Source organism: Camelus dromedarius, chromosome 13 (genome assembly GCF_036321535.1).
Source record: "Camelus dromedarius isolate mCamDro1 chromosome 13, mCamDro1.pat, whole genome shotgun sequence".
Classification (NCBI taxonomy): domain Eukaryota; kingdom Metazoa; phylum Chordata; class Mammalia; order Artiodactyla; family Camelidae; genus Camelus; species Camelus dromedarius.
Genome location: NC_087448.1, coordinates 7,225,593 through 7,242,251, shown reverse-complemented (window position 1 = coordinate 7,242,251; position 16,659 = coordinate 7,225,593). Strand labels below are relative to the sequence as shown.

Genomic DNA, 16,659 nt, shown 5'->3' with positions numbered 1-16,659 from the left:
AATATTGTTCAGATTCACAAGGCTCGTCTCTGCCCCAGGGCCTTTGCATTTGCCTTTCCTGCAGCCTGGGATGCTCTGTCCCTGAGCAGGTTTTTGATGTCTTTCATGTCCCTGCTCACAGGTCATTATATTTAGTAGGGTGTTTTCTATCAAATAAATGTTTTTCTCTTCCTGTTCTTCTAATCAACTGTCTTGTCAGGTTAACCTGCTTTGTTTTCTCATCATCATCATGTTCATTTATTTGTTTATCATCTGTCTTCCTCTACACCCAAGAGTAGGGACCGTATGTGGCTTGGCACCTTGGCACCTCAAACAGAGCCTGGCACATTAGAGATGCCTGTTAGGTATTTTTTGTTTTGAATGAATGGATGAGTGAATGGATATGTTCCCTAATCTGCTTACTCCCTTTGATGTCTACTGCAGATAATGTGGTTAGCCTATTGCAGATTATGGAAGACTCTGGTTATAAGCACAAAAAATACCTATCATGGTGAATAGAATTCGGTGTATAAAGTGTGAGTTTCATGGTGTTGGGTTTTACTCCTCACAGGAAGAGTTCTTCCGTAACCCTCATGCAGTAGATATTGAGTCTGAAGACTTCAGCAGCCTGCCGCCTGAAATAAAGCATGAAATCTTGACTGATATGAAAGAATTTACCAAGCGAAGAAGAACATTATTTGAAGCAATGCCAGAGGTGAAATATACAACAGCACATTCATGCTTAGAATTAAGAGCTTCAGCAAAATTTTTCATGAGAAAAAAGGAGAAAATTGATAAGCGTAGTTGATACGATATCCGTTTCCAGGAAACAGCATTTGCGTATCTCAGAGAGCCTATGAAGCATCATATATTTATGAGTTTGAACTTTTATATACTTTTTGAAAGAGGCCTTTCTTGGGTTTCCACCCAAGGCCAGGTCTTGCCTCCTGCTCTGTGTTCTCATAGCACCCGGAGTGTCTCTGCATATTCTCAGCACCCTCGCTCACCTCTGTCTTTTCAGTACTCAGTTCAGTATCTTTCACACAGTAAGTGCCCAGTGTACGCTTAGTGGGCCAATTCTTAGGTTAGTTCATAGAGGTTATGTTGACCCATAGTGTACGTTGTAGAATTAACAGTGATAAGAACCTAATCACAGCGGAGAAGTTTGTTCCGGCGTGAAACTGCAGGATCTCTCCTCTGCAGCCCTAGAAATGCAGTTGGATCTCCATCTTCCCTCTTCCTCCTTCTGGACAGTGGTAATAGGGAGTTTGGTGGTAAATTCCTCAACCTGGAGCATGTGGTGGTGGCTTCACAGCCACGGAACCCTGGAGTGAGGTGGTCTGTGGAGCTGGGTAGTGTCGAGCCTGTCTCCTGGTCGTGCTGCACCACGGATCACTGCCTCTCGTTGGTGAATGAGTTTTGTTTTTCTTCCTGCTCGTACAGCCTATTCTTTCTGGCATCTTTCTCCCTTAACTCACTGTAGGACAGAATATAAATCTTGCAGCGTTACTATTCCTAACGAGTGGATGTTTTTTCTACAGACTTTTGAACATTTCTTAAATTGATACCAAATATATGAAAAAGGCAGGAGCTGATTTCCCCATCGTCCCTTTCTGCTTTTCCACAAAGAACGTGAACGTCGGAAAATGCTAAGGTGTACAGAAGTAATATACAAAAGACAGAAGAAAATTTATTTTCATTTCAGGGGGAAAATCTGGGCTCAGTCTGTTAATCAGGCATTTTATTTCTTGAGCGTGAAAGGGTCTCTGGCTGGCCTTTGAGGAAGTAGGATTTGGATTGAGTAAACAACAGTGGGCGGGATGGGAGAGAGAGAGACGGTCCCTGAAGATGTGCTCCACCTGATTCTCTTCCTGCCACCTCAGAGCCCCTGGGACTGGGGGGCCCGGGTGGCAGGGTGCGCAGCTCCTGGCTCTGTCATCCTGGCGGCCGAGGGGAGTTCTGAGTCATACAAGCTGGACCTTCGCACTGCCTGTACATTGGGCAAATGCAATGTTGATAATAGTAATGTTGGTAATTAAAAAAAGTAATAATTGTAACAGTAATAGAGGCAGTTTAGTGTAAGGCTCAGCAACCTGCCTTTGGCCCCAGATCTACCGCTTAACGAGCTGTGAGGCTCTGGAGAGCTTACTTGAGCTATTTCAGTCTCAGTTTCTTCGGTTGTAGAATGGACATGATCACATCTGTCTCATCGGTGGTTTAGAATAAAATGGGGTAACATGTATAAAAACACTCAGAAGGATGCCTTACTTAGGAAGTGCTTTATAAATCAGGTTAATAACTGGTTGCAGTGACTTACTGTGTGTCCTTTATGGACCAGGGGCTGTGCTGGGCACTTCCGTTCTAAAAGATTGTCTATCTCTTAGGTCATAATCAAAATGTCACAGTGCCTGGCATGCATTACACACTCAATAAATGTTTTTTGAGCAAGTGATTAAGTCATTAACAGCATCCATGATTTCCTTTCTTCTGCCCAGTTCTTTTTGTTTGAAGGATTATTCTTTAACAACGCAATCATAGCTTTTCCCTACTATCCAAATTTTACTTTCCTAGTATGAAAATGCCACCAATGAAAAAAAGTCAATTGTCCTTTATCTGTGCTGGGGGAAAGGGATGGAAATATGGGAACATTATCTGTATTTAATGTAAAAACATCTATTTCTTTTGCTTTAGGAGTCCAATGACTTTTCGCAGTACCAGCTCAAAGGCTTGCTTAAAAAAAACTATCTAAACCAACAGATAGAAAATGTCCAAAAGGAAATGAATCAACAACATTCAGGACAAATCCAAAGGCAATATGAAGATGAAGGAGGCTTTCTGAAGGAGGTAGAGTCAAGGAGGGTGGTCTCTGAAGACACTTCACATTACATCTTGATAAAAGGTATCAGATACCATCACGTACTTGATGGTTAAAAACCAAAAATATGTTGTCTCTCAATTCTGTAAACTACCACCCCTAGATAATATGAAGTCCTATTAATTTATTAACTATGATTATTTATTATTAGTGTAATAATAATGTACACAGGCCATTAATGTATTAACTAGTATTGTACCAACTCACTTTAAAATCAGTTAACGGATTCACTCTTAGTTGTGATTAAATGGAAATGTGTAACTTCATTTAGAAGAACCCCTGTGCTCTTGTTCATCTCACTAGAAGCCTGCTATCACTCTGTGAAACTACATGGTGAGAATGTTTTAATTTTTCTCGAGGTATTCAAGCTAAGAAGGTCACAGAAGAGGATTCAGCATCTCTTCCTTCTTGCAGTGATGTGCCCAGCAGGTCTTCTGATGTGACGTCATCTCCATGTGGAAAACTGAAGCCAAAGAAAGAGCCCGAACCTTCCCCTCCTTCTCCAGGAACCTCCCTGGCCGTGCAGGATGCTGTGCTGGGAGGCAGCACAGAAGAGAGTGAGGAGCAGAGGCAGCCGGGCGGGAAGAGCCTGCCCGCCCCTGCGCCCGAAGGCTCGGTGTCGCCGCAGACCCTCCTGGCTATTCAGAAAGCTCTGGATGATGATGAAGATGAAGACGTGCGAGTGCGCGCCAGGAACCACGGGCAGACACGAGGGTCAGGAGTGAGAAGGCTGCTCTCGAGCAGTTCTGATGAAGAAAGTGACGAAGGGCCCAGAGTGAGGGATGGGAAAGGAGTGCTGCTGGCAACAGTGCCTCATCCAGACAGCGAGGAGCGCATCACCAGCGCTGCTGATGAGAAAGAGCCTGCAGACCCAGCCCATGTACCGAGCACCGTCTTTCGTCAAGGCCACGGCGTCCCGCAAGAACAGACGTCATTCATTCCCCTGGTGAAGGAAGCCTTTCAGAAGAGCAATGAGGCTCCAGAGGACAGAAAGGATCTAGCCCCTTTAGAAGGCGTAGTGGCGACACCTGGGGATGCCCCTGGGCTCCAGAGTGGAGCAGAACCGACACCACCACCTCCCATGACTCCAAGTTCTGTATCACGGAATGAAACGTTTACCAGAGAGCTTGAGTTACAACGAGAGCTTCTTCCACCTGAGGATAAATTTGATACCTCTGTTCTTTCACGTGACCATGGAGCAGAATGTGAAAAAATTCCTACTTGTGAAGTTGTTGGCACTGCCAGTTTGCAAGAATCGAGTAACGTGCTAAGTGTCCCTTTCGAGACAATAAGTAACTTGGGAAATGTAGAATCAGTTAATGCCAAAGCGTGTGAACATGTCTTGAAAACCATCCAAGAACATGAGACTGTTGCATCTGCAGGCCGAGATTCAGTTTCAGTTCCAGAGTCCATGGAGCCAACGGAAATCGACTGTGAGGAAAGTGAATCTGATGGTAGGTGCTGGTGCTCTTTGAGAGAGAAAGACAAGTAGGATTTCACTTCTGCAGGAACCGAGAGAGCCTTTAGTGTAGCCCAGTTCCCACTTCATTCAGGTGATGAACTGGAGACCCAGAGAGGCAAACTGACTTTCCCAAAGACACACAGCTAGTGATGGAATCTTGACCTTTCCTGTCTGGCTACTCTTTTTATTGTTTTTAAAGGGAGGGAGTGCCTTAGTTGGAGAAAGTAAAGGTGAGTTTTCCTTTGATTTTTTTTTAACTTTTTATTTTGAAACAATTACATATTTTAAAAGGTTGAAGAAATATTTGAAAGCACTGTATTTCCTTCAGGACCTCAGTGGCTGGCATTTTACCACCCTGGCTTTATCATATCTCTCTGCCTCTCTCTGTATGTACACACGTGTATTTTATATTTATACGTATGCACACAATTGGTCCTCATTATTTGCAGATTTCATATTTGCAGAATTGCATACTGGCTAAAATTTCTTTCTCACCCCAGAGTCAGCCCTCACGGTAGTGTCTTTGTGGTCACTGTGGACATGGGGAGAATGGCTGAAAAATGTGAGTTGCCAGCTGAGGGTGGCAAGGTGACACCACCTTCTTATGTCAGCTCCCCTGCAGAGGTAACCAGAGTGTGGAGACGGGAGAGAGCAGTACCGTGTAGACCACGAAGCTCCAGCTCCGGGGCCATCAGATGGGGTTTGAATCCCAACTCTGGCCCCTGTGAGTGGGGCCCTGTGTATACTCACAAGTTCACCCTGGTAGCTGCAGTTCCAGTCCAGCGTCACAGACCTCTTTCTAGACTCTACCGTCTTTTTTTTTTAATGAGGGGGAAGTAAATGGGCTTATTTATTTATATTTGGAGGAGGTACTGGGGATTGAGCCCAGGCCCTCGTACATGCTAAGCCTGCGCTCTACCACTGAACTATACCCTCCCTGCTTAGACTCTGCTTGTTTGATGTGTCCCTTTCTAACAGTGAGGAGCCTTCCATCATCTTCAGTGTGTTTACTTATTTGCTCATTCTCTATTGTAACCATCTCTCCATCTCACCTTGGCCCCACCCCCTGGCCCCGAGAGTCCCACGTCCTGAGTGTGACCTCAGACCCAGCCTCCACCTGAAGTGAAGGAAGGGAATCAGTAAGTACTTTTTAAAGAAAAGAAAAGACATCAAGAGAGGAGGGAAGGAAAGTGGAAGAGGAAGAGCTGATTCTCCTGAGTCCTTATGCAGGACCTTTCCACTAAGTCACAGCTTTATTCTTTGCTGTGTTCATAGTGAAATAGCATAATAATATTTTTAACAACTGCCATGGCTGTGTATACCCTGATAATCTCTTTGAATTTTATTAAAAAAAATTTTTTTAGCTCGTCTTTTTTGTTTTTTGTTTTTTTCAGCATGGCCAATTTTTATTTATTTATTTGTGGGAGGTAATTTATTTTATTTATATATATATGTGTATGTGTGTATTTGTTTATTATTATTATTTTTTTTTAGTGGCGGTATGGGGGATTGAACCCAGGACCTCATGCATGCACTCTACTGCTTGAGCTATACCCTCCTCCTGAATTTTAAAATGATACCAGTTAACTTAGAGAACATTTTTGTATAAAGCAAATATGTAAATTTTTGAAAGCTGGGTTTCTAATTTCAAAGACAGTGCCAGTGTATCTAACTAAAAGTTTAATAATAGTATACTACGGTTACATGTTTCCTTTTGCATTCAAGCCTCTTGTTTTTTAGGGTAGAACATTTTTCAGGACCCCTTGGAAAGCTCTTGATGATTTCAGGAGATTTTAAGGTTTTGGTTATAGGTAAAGTGACCTTATTATTTTGGTACAGGAAGTTTCATTGAAGTGCGGAGTGTAAATAGTGACGATGAACTTCAGGCTGAGTTACACGAAGCTTCCAAACCTCCCTCTGGACAAGGTGAAGAGGAGCTGGTGGGAATCGAGAGGGAAGAATCCCCCAGGGACTCCGAGGGCCTCCTGAGAGACCACTCTGAGAGAGAGGCCGTGCATCCCGAGCCACTTGAAGAAACTGCGAGAGAGGCAGACGATGCCCCCAGTGAATGGCAAGATATTGATCTGGTAATAAAGCGACATGGTGTTTTCACTGATTGCTGAGGAAGCCGGGTTAAGTAGCTCTGAGTTCTAAGGAGTTACCGGGCGAGTACTTAGTAGCTGTTTGCACGCACCTTGTTCCTGCTGATGCCTCCTTTTCTGTGTAGGTTGCTGTCTGGGGTAGTGTCCACTTTCCGTGTGACTTAGTGAGGGAACCCTAAAGATATCACAGACTTGCTGAGAAACGCAAATGGAAAACTTCATAAGGAGAAAAATCTTAGTGGTAACTTCAGTCAGACAAAATACAGGCTTTTTTTTTTTTTTAATAACACATGAGCTTAACTGGGTTATTAACATAATTATCTACAAATGAATCTACTTTATAGGAGGAGCTGGAGACCCTGGAGAGTGACCTTTTAGCACAACAGAATTCACTGAAATCTCAGAAGCAGCAGCAGGAGCGGATCGCCGCTACCGTGACAGGCCAGATGTTCCTGGAAAGCCAGGTGGGTGCACCCGCTTGGGCCGTCACCTGCCGAGATCTTTATTTAATCAGACTTCATGAGGGAATGTGTATTAAACAACCTGGTTGAGCACTGCTCCTGCTTCTGGCTCGAGGCTCAGTACCACATCTCCCAGGGTCACCGTGTGTCTGTAACCCTCCAGGAGCTTCTCCGCCTGTTTGGCATCCCCTACATCGAGGCTCCCATGGAAGCAGAGGCTCAGTGTGCCATCCTGGATCTGACCGATCAGACTTCTGGAACAATCACTGATGACAGTGATATTTGGCTCTTTGGAGCACGGCATGTCTATAAAAACTTCTTTAATAAAAACAAGTTTGTAGAATACTACCAGTATGTGGACTTTCACAACCAACTAGGTAAGACTTCCGAGTACGCTTACCTTCTGCAATTTCCCTCCAGAATTTGTATTATGAATTTTTTCTTCCCGAGGAACTAATCTGATGCATTAATGGAAGTGGTAGATTTCAAGTTTTCATAGAAATGATCTTTTGATTATGTAGAAAAGTGGGATTTTTAACATAGAACTAAGAAATTAAAAGCCTAGTACCGTTTAGACATCTTACGCAGTTTTTAATCATCAGGCTTGGTGACACTCTGCTTCCCTGAGCTCTCTAGAGTAAACCAAAGGCTGTGTAGAGGGGAGGCGGGTGGGAGACGCCTCATGGTCCCATGTTGTTTCTGGCAGTGATCCTTTGTCCTCCCATTCAATCAGCAAATATATACTGAGTGATTCCTGTGTGCCCGTTGTTCTTGGCAATGGGGAATGGGGAAACAGAAGGGAATAAAACAGTCTAGTAAGAGAAACAGGTGATAAAAAATACATAAATCATAAATTGACAGTGGTATGGGCCATGTAGAAAAATAAAGCAGTAAAAGAGAGGTGAGAGTGACCTGTGGTCACAGGAAGTGCGTGTCCCATGTGGTCAGGAAAGGCTTTACAATAGGTACCTTTTGGGCTGGGGCCTTAAAGAGAGAGGAAGCAGGTGTTGTGGATACCTTGTGGAGAAGCATGTCAGACAAATGGACTGGCATGTGCAAAGGCCCTGGGGCAGAAGCCTGCTTGATGTGTTCTAGGGAAGAATGGAGGCTGTTAGGGGCTGACCTGTGTCTCCCCAAAATCCAGATGTTATAGTCCTAGCTCCCAGTACCTCAGAGTATGACTGTGCTTGAAGAGAGGGTCTTTAAATGAGATATTAGGGTGGACCCTAATCCAGTCTGACTGGTGTCCTTGTAAGAAAAGGAGATCAGGACATAAAAGGAAGAAGCAGGGAGACAGTCAGCTGTGAGCCAAGGAGAGAGGCTCAGGAGAAACCAGCCCCGTGGCACCTTGATTTCAGACTTCTAGCCTCCAGAACTATGAGGAAATAAATCCTCAGTCTGAGTACTTTGTCACGGCCGCCCAGGAAACGGATCCAGAGGCCATCAGGAGTGAATGAGAACAGTAAGAGTTCACATCAGAGAGGAAGGAGGAGACTGAAGTCAAGGGGGGCCAAGTGTGCTGTGGAGAGGACCTGCAGGTGGACTGCACTGTGACGTGGGAGAAGGAGTGCAGTCGAGGATGGAATAGACTCACTTTAATGAGAGAGACTCGGGAAGGAGCCGGTGGAGCAGGGAGAGGTGGGGGTCCAGGTCTGGATGTGTTGTTTCTGAGATGCCCGTCTGACATCCCAGTGGAGAGTTAAGGGGACAGTTGAGGATGAGTGACTGTGGTTCAAGGAGAGATCCAGGTTAGAGAGCTGAATTTGGGGGTCAGCGTTTATATGGCATTTAAAGCTGTGAGGATGGATGAAACTTTAAAAATTCTAACAGAGCTATTTTTAAAAAAGAATCTATTTCAAATAGTAAAAGCGAGATGTCTTTCGACATTGGATAAGGATATGTATGCATATATGTTAGCTATGTAATAAGATGCTTATAAATGTTATGTCATAAATGTTAATAAAATACCAATTTTAAAATATGTAATACTCTTACTCTTACAGGATTGGACCGGAACAAATTAATAAATTTGGCCTATTTGCTTGGAAGTGATTATACAGAAGGAGTACCAACTGTGGGTTGTGTTACAGCTATGGAAATTCTCAATGAATTTCCTGGACACGGCCTGGAACCTCTCCTAAAATTCTCGTAAGTTCTTTCTTAATTTCTTTAGTTCAGGTACTTGGGATATAGATAAATAGTTAAACAGAACTATTATTTACGTCATGAACTGTCACAAATCATTGTCCTTTGAGAAAACAGGAGGAGGTGTTGGTTGGGGTTACTCAAGTTTGTTTTCCCTTTTCTAGAGTCTAGAGTTTGACAAAATCAGAGACAATTGTTTTTGAAGGTGCCAGGCTTCTCCGAGTTTAAGGGCGCATAGCCAGTCCTGTGGGGCTTCCCAGGGGTGTAGAAGTTACCATTCCATGCGTTCAGGTGTTTACTGAATAGTGACTGTGCCAGATGTCACGATAGGCTGGAACAGGGAAGATGACTAAGTCACAGGCTGTCCACCAAGGGGCTTGTGCTTGTACACGTGTCTGTCCTTCTGTGTGCTGAGTGTTCTGAGGGAGAGCGGCCCGAGCAGGGCATGGGGACACGTGCCAGTGGCGTCTCGCTGCATGCAGACTGAGATTCAGTGGTGGGGGATGGGTTGCCTTTGGTGCAGGACCCAGAGTGGTGCTGCACTTGGAGTACACTTTTTAATTTTTTCTTAATATAGTAGCTTTTTTTTTTTTTTAACAGAGGTACTGGGAATTGAACTCAGGATCTTGTGCTAAGCATGCACTCTACACTGAGTTACATCCGCTCCCCAAGAGTCGTTCTTTTTTAAGTTTGCCCTTGGTGGCTTTTAAAAAAAAAATTAAAATACAATTCACACACCATAAATTTAGCTCTTAAGTACATAATTCAGTGGTTTTCAGTCTGCTCCCAGGTTGTGACGGCATCTTTTAGTCATCAGTTTGTCATGAGATACTGTTTGGCAGTAGTTGATTTAATGATTCTTTAGTGTTCTCTACAATCGTAGCTCCTGTGTTTGAAAAATTCTGGGATGTTCTGGTCTGAAGATTTGGTGATTAGAATTAAAACTTAAATACAAAATTGAGTGACTGCTGTCCTCCAGCCTTAGCACACATACCAGTGTTTATTTCATGCTTTCTCCATCTCTCCTGATGATTTTATTACTTTTGAGGCAACGTATATACTGTAAGTAAGTTGTTAGGTTGCTTGTAAGTCACGATATATAAATAACTTGCAGAAGTACAAATCACTTTTATTTTTAAAGTTTTTTTAAAAATTAGGTTTATTTATTTATTTTACTTTTAGAGGAGGTGCTGGGGACTGAACCTAGGACCTAGCTAAGCATGAGCTCTACCACTTAAGTTATATGCCCCCTCCCCTAAAAGATTTTTTTGTTGTTTTTTGGGGGTGGTAAGGGAGGTGATTAGGTTACAAATAACTTTTATACAAATAATAAATATGTACTAGAAAATGATAAAATATGGATTAGAACGATTACAGGTAACATTTTGTTTATATAATTTTAGGATTTTCTGCGTGCACGGTACTCATGCATTTTATATACAGTCACACATGTATATACAACTATACTCATATCAGTGTGTGTGTGTTATTGTTTGTTACAAGAATGGGATGATGCTGTATACTTTTGTGTTACTTGTAACTTATGTGGTGATAGAACAGGGCCTATTATCAACAGTGTATAGACTTACATCACTGTTTTTAATGACTCCATTGTAGTCTTTTGATATAGCATGATTGAATAATTTAATCAAATGCCTATTATTATGTCTGGTTTTTTTTTTAAGGTCTAAACTAACACTGCTCTGAGTGACTTTATAGCCATATCTTTGAGTTCTTACCTGAGTATTATTTTAGGATAAGTGAAAGTTGCATCTAACTTTATGATTTGGTGTCCTGGTTATTAAATTTTTTTTCATGTTTCTTGACAGTTTGCAGTTCTGATCTAGCGCATGCCTGTTTATGCCATTTTCTTTTTTCCTCAACAGTTTTTGGTGGCTCGTTGCTGTTTGAGTGGTTACCTCTTTAATCAGCTCTGGCGGTTTCTGCCCCAGCCTCCCGGGCTCTGCAGGGTTGGGATGGTGCAGTTAACAAGCAGGAAGACGGAGGAAGAGCAGTGAAGCCCCGAGTGTGGCCTGCTGTCTTCTCACCAGGCCCGGCCAGTCCCTCCCCCGTAAAGCAGAGCTACTCCGGGTCTGCGGCCTCAGTGCAGCCCGGCTGTGTTTGGTTTGGCCCACACAGTGTGCTCTTTTTTAATTTTGAATTGGCTACCCACACAGTTGGGGCAGGTTTCACAGAAAATTTTGGATTTTCTTGGGAGGAAATTAAAAAGCTGAAGATACTGAGTCCAAAATTCCAAAAAGCCCAAAAACAGAACAGCAATTCCTCCCCACTGGCTTGGTCAGGGCACAGATTCTTCAGTTTTGCTACAGTTGCTGCCACTCTTCGTTGTGTGTCCATACACCCCCACTCCGCCACCCCCACCCCCCCGCCCCAGCTGGTTGGCAGATGCCCTCTTTCCTTTTTATGTCAAGTGTCTGGGCCTCTTGCTTTACGGAGGGGTGAGCTTTTTCGTTTGAGGAGCTGACAGTGTAGTGTGCTGATATTCCAGGCTGGCAGTTATGATGACTATTTCAATGAAGGAAATTCAAAAGAGAGTAGGGGAGAATTATAGGTGTTCTCCCAGTGCACTCTGAGCAATATTGTAAAACTGGTGAAGGTAGATCTTTTTTTTCCCCTTTTGCATTTTGATCCTGCACGAAGACTGCAGTTAGTCTGTTCTAACACTAGATGGCGCTCCTGCACTGGGGAGATGGCACACTGGCTGAGAGCAGGTCTGTGAGTCAGTTCTTAAGTCTAATTAAGTATGAAGCGGTGAAATGTAGTTTTTTTTAAAGGTTCTGTGAATGCATAGATTGGTGAGGGTTGTAGTTATGTTTTTAACTCTTATGCCATTCTTGTTTCCAAGTTGTTTAGGTTTTTCTGGTTATCTGTTGCCACACCACAAACTACCTTATACCTCAGTGACTTCAGACAGCCCCCGTTACAGATTGTGCTCAGGACTCCGCAGTTTGATCAGACTGTGTGGGGATGTCTCGCCTGGTTCCATCGCTGTCGGGGGCATCGCAGCTGGGCTGGGGGGGCCACTTGAGATGGCTCACACGTGGCTGGCAAGTGGTGCTGTCAGCTGGAGCTCAGCCCGCGCTTTGCCCCGGGGGCCTTGGACTTGGACCCTCTCCATCTGGTCCTCTTCACCAGCTGGAGCTTCCTCACAGCATGTCGGCTGCTTCCAGGGCTAATATTCTAAGAAACAGGAAGTGGAAACTGCAGTCTCTGAAGGCCTGGCACAGTGTCACTTCCTCAGCCAAAAGCCCAGCCAGCTCAAGGGGAGGGGACACTTCTTGTTGGAAGGAGGGTCTGAGAATAGGGGACTATCTTTAACCCACTGTAGTGATTTGTGCCCACAGTGGAAAAATTGAAAAATGAATAAAACATGAAAACGATGCAGTTGTCTCCTCACTTAGATTGCCTAGCACACGGTAAAATAATAGGCGTCCGTACTTTTATTATTTTAAATGTCCCTATTTACTTTTCCTCTCTTTCTCCACATATATGCATTTTCTCCAATATTGGGATCATACTTGTTGTGGAGTTCTGTTTCACAGTTTAAAATTCTAACACCTTTTTAGCATTTTTATTTTATTAAATATTCTGGGTCCCTTACTGTAGTTGACTCAAGGTACATTACTTCATTTGACCACTGGGAAAGAGACCCAGGGGAGCTGTGACTTCTTTGAGAGTGTGGGTTCTGGAGGGAGAGCGTACCAATCCCAGCTGTGAAATCTTGAGCGAGTGACTTCTGCTTGAGTTCAGTTTCCTTGTCTGTGACATGAGGACGGTGGTAGGAGGTGCTCGTGTGATGATGGGGCGTGTAGAACAGGTAACACAGTGTCACACCCAGAGTAAGCTTCCTGTCCGTGTTTGCCATCCTTACAGATTGTATTAATAACACACAAAAAAGAAAACATTGTTATTCTGTAAGTCACAGACTTCGTTTTGGAGTTGGGACTTGAGTTTACATCTCTGAACCTTAAACGTAAGTCTTTATCTGCAGTGCATCTACTGTAAGGTCTCCCTGCTTCATGAAGACTTGTCTCCTTTGCCTTCTAGAGAGTGGTGGCATGAAGCGCAAAAAAACAAGAAGATAAGACCTAATCCTTACGACACCAAAGTGAAAAAAAAGCTGCGCAAGTTGCAGCTCACACCTGGCTTTCCTAACCCAGCTGTTGCGGACGCTTACCTCAGACCCGTGGTCGATGACTCCAAGGGCTCGTTTCTGTGGGGGAAGCCCGATCTTGACAAGATTAGAGAATATCCTTTCACTTAGTAAAACATGAGGAACATTGAGTCAAATGCGTGTTTCGATTTAAAACTCATGGAGCATGAACTTGGATCAGTTTTTCCTTAATACTCCATTTTCTGAGATGCTCCTTTCAGTTCCTTTTTTCCCTCTCCTTAATTTTTTTCTTTTGTGGTAAAATACCCGTAACATAAAATTTACCGTCTTAACCATTTTAAGGGTACTGTTCAGTGGTTATTAAATACGTTCACACTTTTGTGTAACCATCGCCACCATCCATTCTCATACCTCCTTTCATCTTGTGAAACAGAAACTCTGTACCCATTAAACAGTAACTCCCCATTCCCCTCCCTGCAGCCCCTGCCCACCACCTTTCTGCTGTCTGTCTCTATGATTTTGACTGTTGGAGGCCCTCATGGGAGTGGAGTCATACAGTATTGGTCTGTGTGTGACTGGCTTATTCCACTTGGTGTAATATCCTCAGGGTTCGTCCAAGTTGTAGTCTGTGTCAGAATTTCCTTTTCAAGGCTGAATACTATTCCATTGTGTGCGGTGTCACATTCTGCTCATCCATTTATCTGTGGATGGGCGGCTTGGGTTGCTTCCATGTTATCATTATTTAGTTATTTTTATTGAGATCTTATTTGAAATAAGCAGTGAAGAGCACTAGTAGTTACAACCAGATACTGTTCACTCTGAAAGAACAGGAAATTTGATTAGTTTTGTTCTTTTTATTCTATTTATTTTTTCTATTTTTTTATTTTTATTGAAAGATAGTTACAATGTATCAATTTTTGTTATTCTTTCATCATTTGACTCTTTATAAATATGAAAAGCTTTGAAGGTATGGGGAATGGAATCAAGGGTGGGTTCTTTGGACCTTTTTATTTATTACCTGTTTAAATATCTCTAAAAACATGGATAAGTCTTAACTGCCTGCATGTTTTGTCAGCGGTATTTTGGCTGGAACAGGACGAAGACAGATGAATCTCTGTTTCCAGTGTTAAAGCAACTGAATGCCCAGCAGGTAATCCTGGCAGCTCTTTGCCTAAGTTCAGGCCAGAGAGTAAACTCAGGAAGGCTGTGAGGCCAGTGGCTCTTCTATGTTAGGGCACGTGATAGACATTTTTAAATGATTGTACTTTAGATAAGAGAACAGAGGAAAACAGAAAATGGGAAAACTGGACTTTGTCTTCAATCTCCAATTTCACTCTTAGGGCTGGACTTTGATACCCTTTCATATTTTGATTTTGAAGAAAACAGTCTAATAGTGGTTTGCACACTGAGGTGTTTATGGTTAAATATTTTACCCTTTCAGGGCTATTTTCCTTTTTTAAAAGTCTAAGGGCCCAGTCCAAAGCAATCCTGATCATTAAGTCTCTCCAAGTATTAATGTTCTTTAATTCTATACGTGAATCATCCAAGGTACAAATTCAGTCATGGTGTATCGATGGGAGAGATTTCTGAGGAGAAAAGAGGCCTTCGTACGGCCCTCAGTCCCCCTGTGTAGGTGACTGCGTCTTGCTTCTCCATGAGTACGCTCCTGTGCACGCAGAAGCCTCCTCCCACCCCGAGACAGCCCACATGACGCGCGTGCAGGCACACAGCTCAGCAGAATTCAGACCACATCCTGCAAGATCTATATTTAAATTAAATCTTTTCCCACTAGGTTGGGTTAATTTTGAAAAAAAGTAAATATATAAAACTGAGGCGGACGACCTTTCCAGGAAGTTTCCTATTGTTTGTTTGATGGTTTTCTGTACTGGAAGCACTGAACGCCAGCTGACAGGGAAAACCAGTTGGCTTAGTGACTGACTGCTTCTCAGTTTCAGATAAATCTTGCTGTAACATCTTTTTCCCTTTTCATTGTAGAAGTTAATATGTTTACTTCCCCAAAATTATTAAGTGAAAAAAAATGAATTAAAATTACTTGTTGTTTGCTTCCTCTAACACAGATGTTAACATTTAGGTTTATTTTCTTTTATTTTTCCCCTCCTTCCCACATATATTTATTACCAGACATAAGTGCAATTTGATATAACTGCCCCCCCCCCCCCGTCACTGGTTAACGTTAAGGGTTTTTCTGTGCACTGCATAGCTTTCATTGTTTGAAGTGGACAGATCACATTTCATCAAAGAGATTTAACTTAATGGGTCCCGTTCACTTAGTGGACCTTGAATTCTCAGGTTTTCATATATAATGCTGTGATGAACATCAGGCTTATAACTTTTCCAACATGTAACTTTTTTTTTTTTAAATAGAAGTACTAGGGATTGAACCCAAGACGTCATGCATGCTAGGCACATACTGTACCACTGAGCTATACCCTCCCCCAAATATAACTGTTTTTAAAGAACTTCTTTCTGAAAGTAGATGTGCTGAACAAAAATCAAGAATATTTTGCATGACTCCTAGTGTATAATGCTGTGAAGTTGCTTCCTAAAGGTGTTGTATGATGATGTGTCTTTTGCTCTGTGGACAGAGGACTCAGTTAACAGAAGTGGTGCAAGTCCTGTTTTAAGTGTGATCGCGAAAGTAAAATTTGCTGTCAGTAATTCATTTAGGAGAGAGTGGCTTTTGAAAGAGAATGAATTAGTATCTTCTGAAAGAGTCACCCAGTGCCAGTAATCAAGGTGGAACTCTTTGATTTGCTTTAGAAAGTTTACTCACTCGTCTGATTTATCATTATTTTATTTCATTTTCTTAGACGCAGCTCCGAATCGATTCTTTCTTTAGATTAGCTCAGCAGGAGCATCAAGAGGCCAAGGGCATTAAGAGCCAGAGGCTGAACCGCGCCGTGACGTGCATACTGCGAAAAGAACGGGAGGCAGCAGCCAGTGAAATAGAAGCGTTGTCCGTCGCCTTGGAGAGGGAGGCTGAGTCCCCTGATGGGGAGAAAGGGGAGACCCTGAAGAGAAGCTCGGCAGGTGGACGGAAAGAGGCATCCAGCCCCAAAAGAAAGAGGCTGCTGGGTTCTAAATGGGACAAGCCCTGCGGGGGGTTTCTGGGGGAGGCCTACCTCTCGCAGTCATCTGATGCGTCTTCAGGTGAGGACGGGGAAGCTTTCTCTTTGATGAACGCGCCCAGGGGCACAGCAGCCGGGAAGTCAAAAGTCGGCCCTTCAGAGGTGCAGGACTCGGGGCGGCCAGCCCCTGGGACCACCAGCAGCTCCAGTGAGGACGACGGAGAGCCGGCACCGCGCGTGCTGGTCACCGCCAGGTCTGTGTTTGGGAAGAAGAGGAGGAAACGCCGAAGTACGAGAGGAAGGAAGAGGACAAGCTGAACACATGTGTGTCCTGTGGAACTGGCCACAGCCTGGCATTTCGTCATGAATTTGTTGTGAGGAAATGATAAAATTAAAAGTATTTGCACCATC

General features: G+C 43.4%; 1 protein-coding gene across 2 annotated transcripts in view; it reads left to right on the top strand.

Annotated features, from left to right (window-relative positions):
• LOC105094093 (basic immunoglobulin-like variable motif-containing protein) overlaps positions 1 to 16,659 on the top strand; it is a 54,926-nt gene extending 38,267 nt beyond the window's left edge. For both annotated transcript variants that reach the window (XM_064492987.1, XM_031466291.2), the window contains 10 exons: positions 551 to 694; positions 2,671 to 2,878; positions 3,214 to 4,308; positions 6,156 to 6,403; positions 6,763 to 6,882; positions 7,043 to 7,256; positions 8,883 to 9,027; positions 13,093 to 13,293; positions 14,225 to 14,309; positions 15,991 to 16,659. In XM_064492987.1, the coding sequence (XP_064349057.1) occupies positions 551 to 694; positions 2,671 to 2,878; positions 3,214 to 4,308; positions 6,156 to 6,403; positions 6,763 to 6,882; positions 7,043 to 7,256; positions 8,883 to 9,027; positions 13,093 to 13,293; positions 14,225 to 14,309; positions 15,991 to 16,566 (3,036 nt within the window). In that variant the 3' untranslated portion in view covers positions 16,567 to 16,659. The remainder of the gene's footprint in view (positions 1 to 550; positions 695 to 2,670; positions 2,879 to 3,213; positions 4,309 to 6,155; positions 6,404 to 6,762; positions 6,883 to 7,042; positions 7,257 to 8,882; positions 9,028 to 13,092; positions 13,294 to 14,224; positions 14,310 to 15,990) is intronic.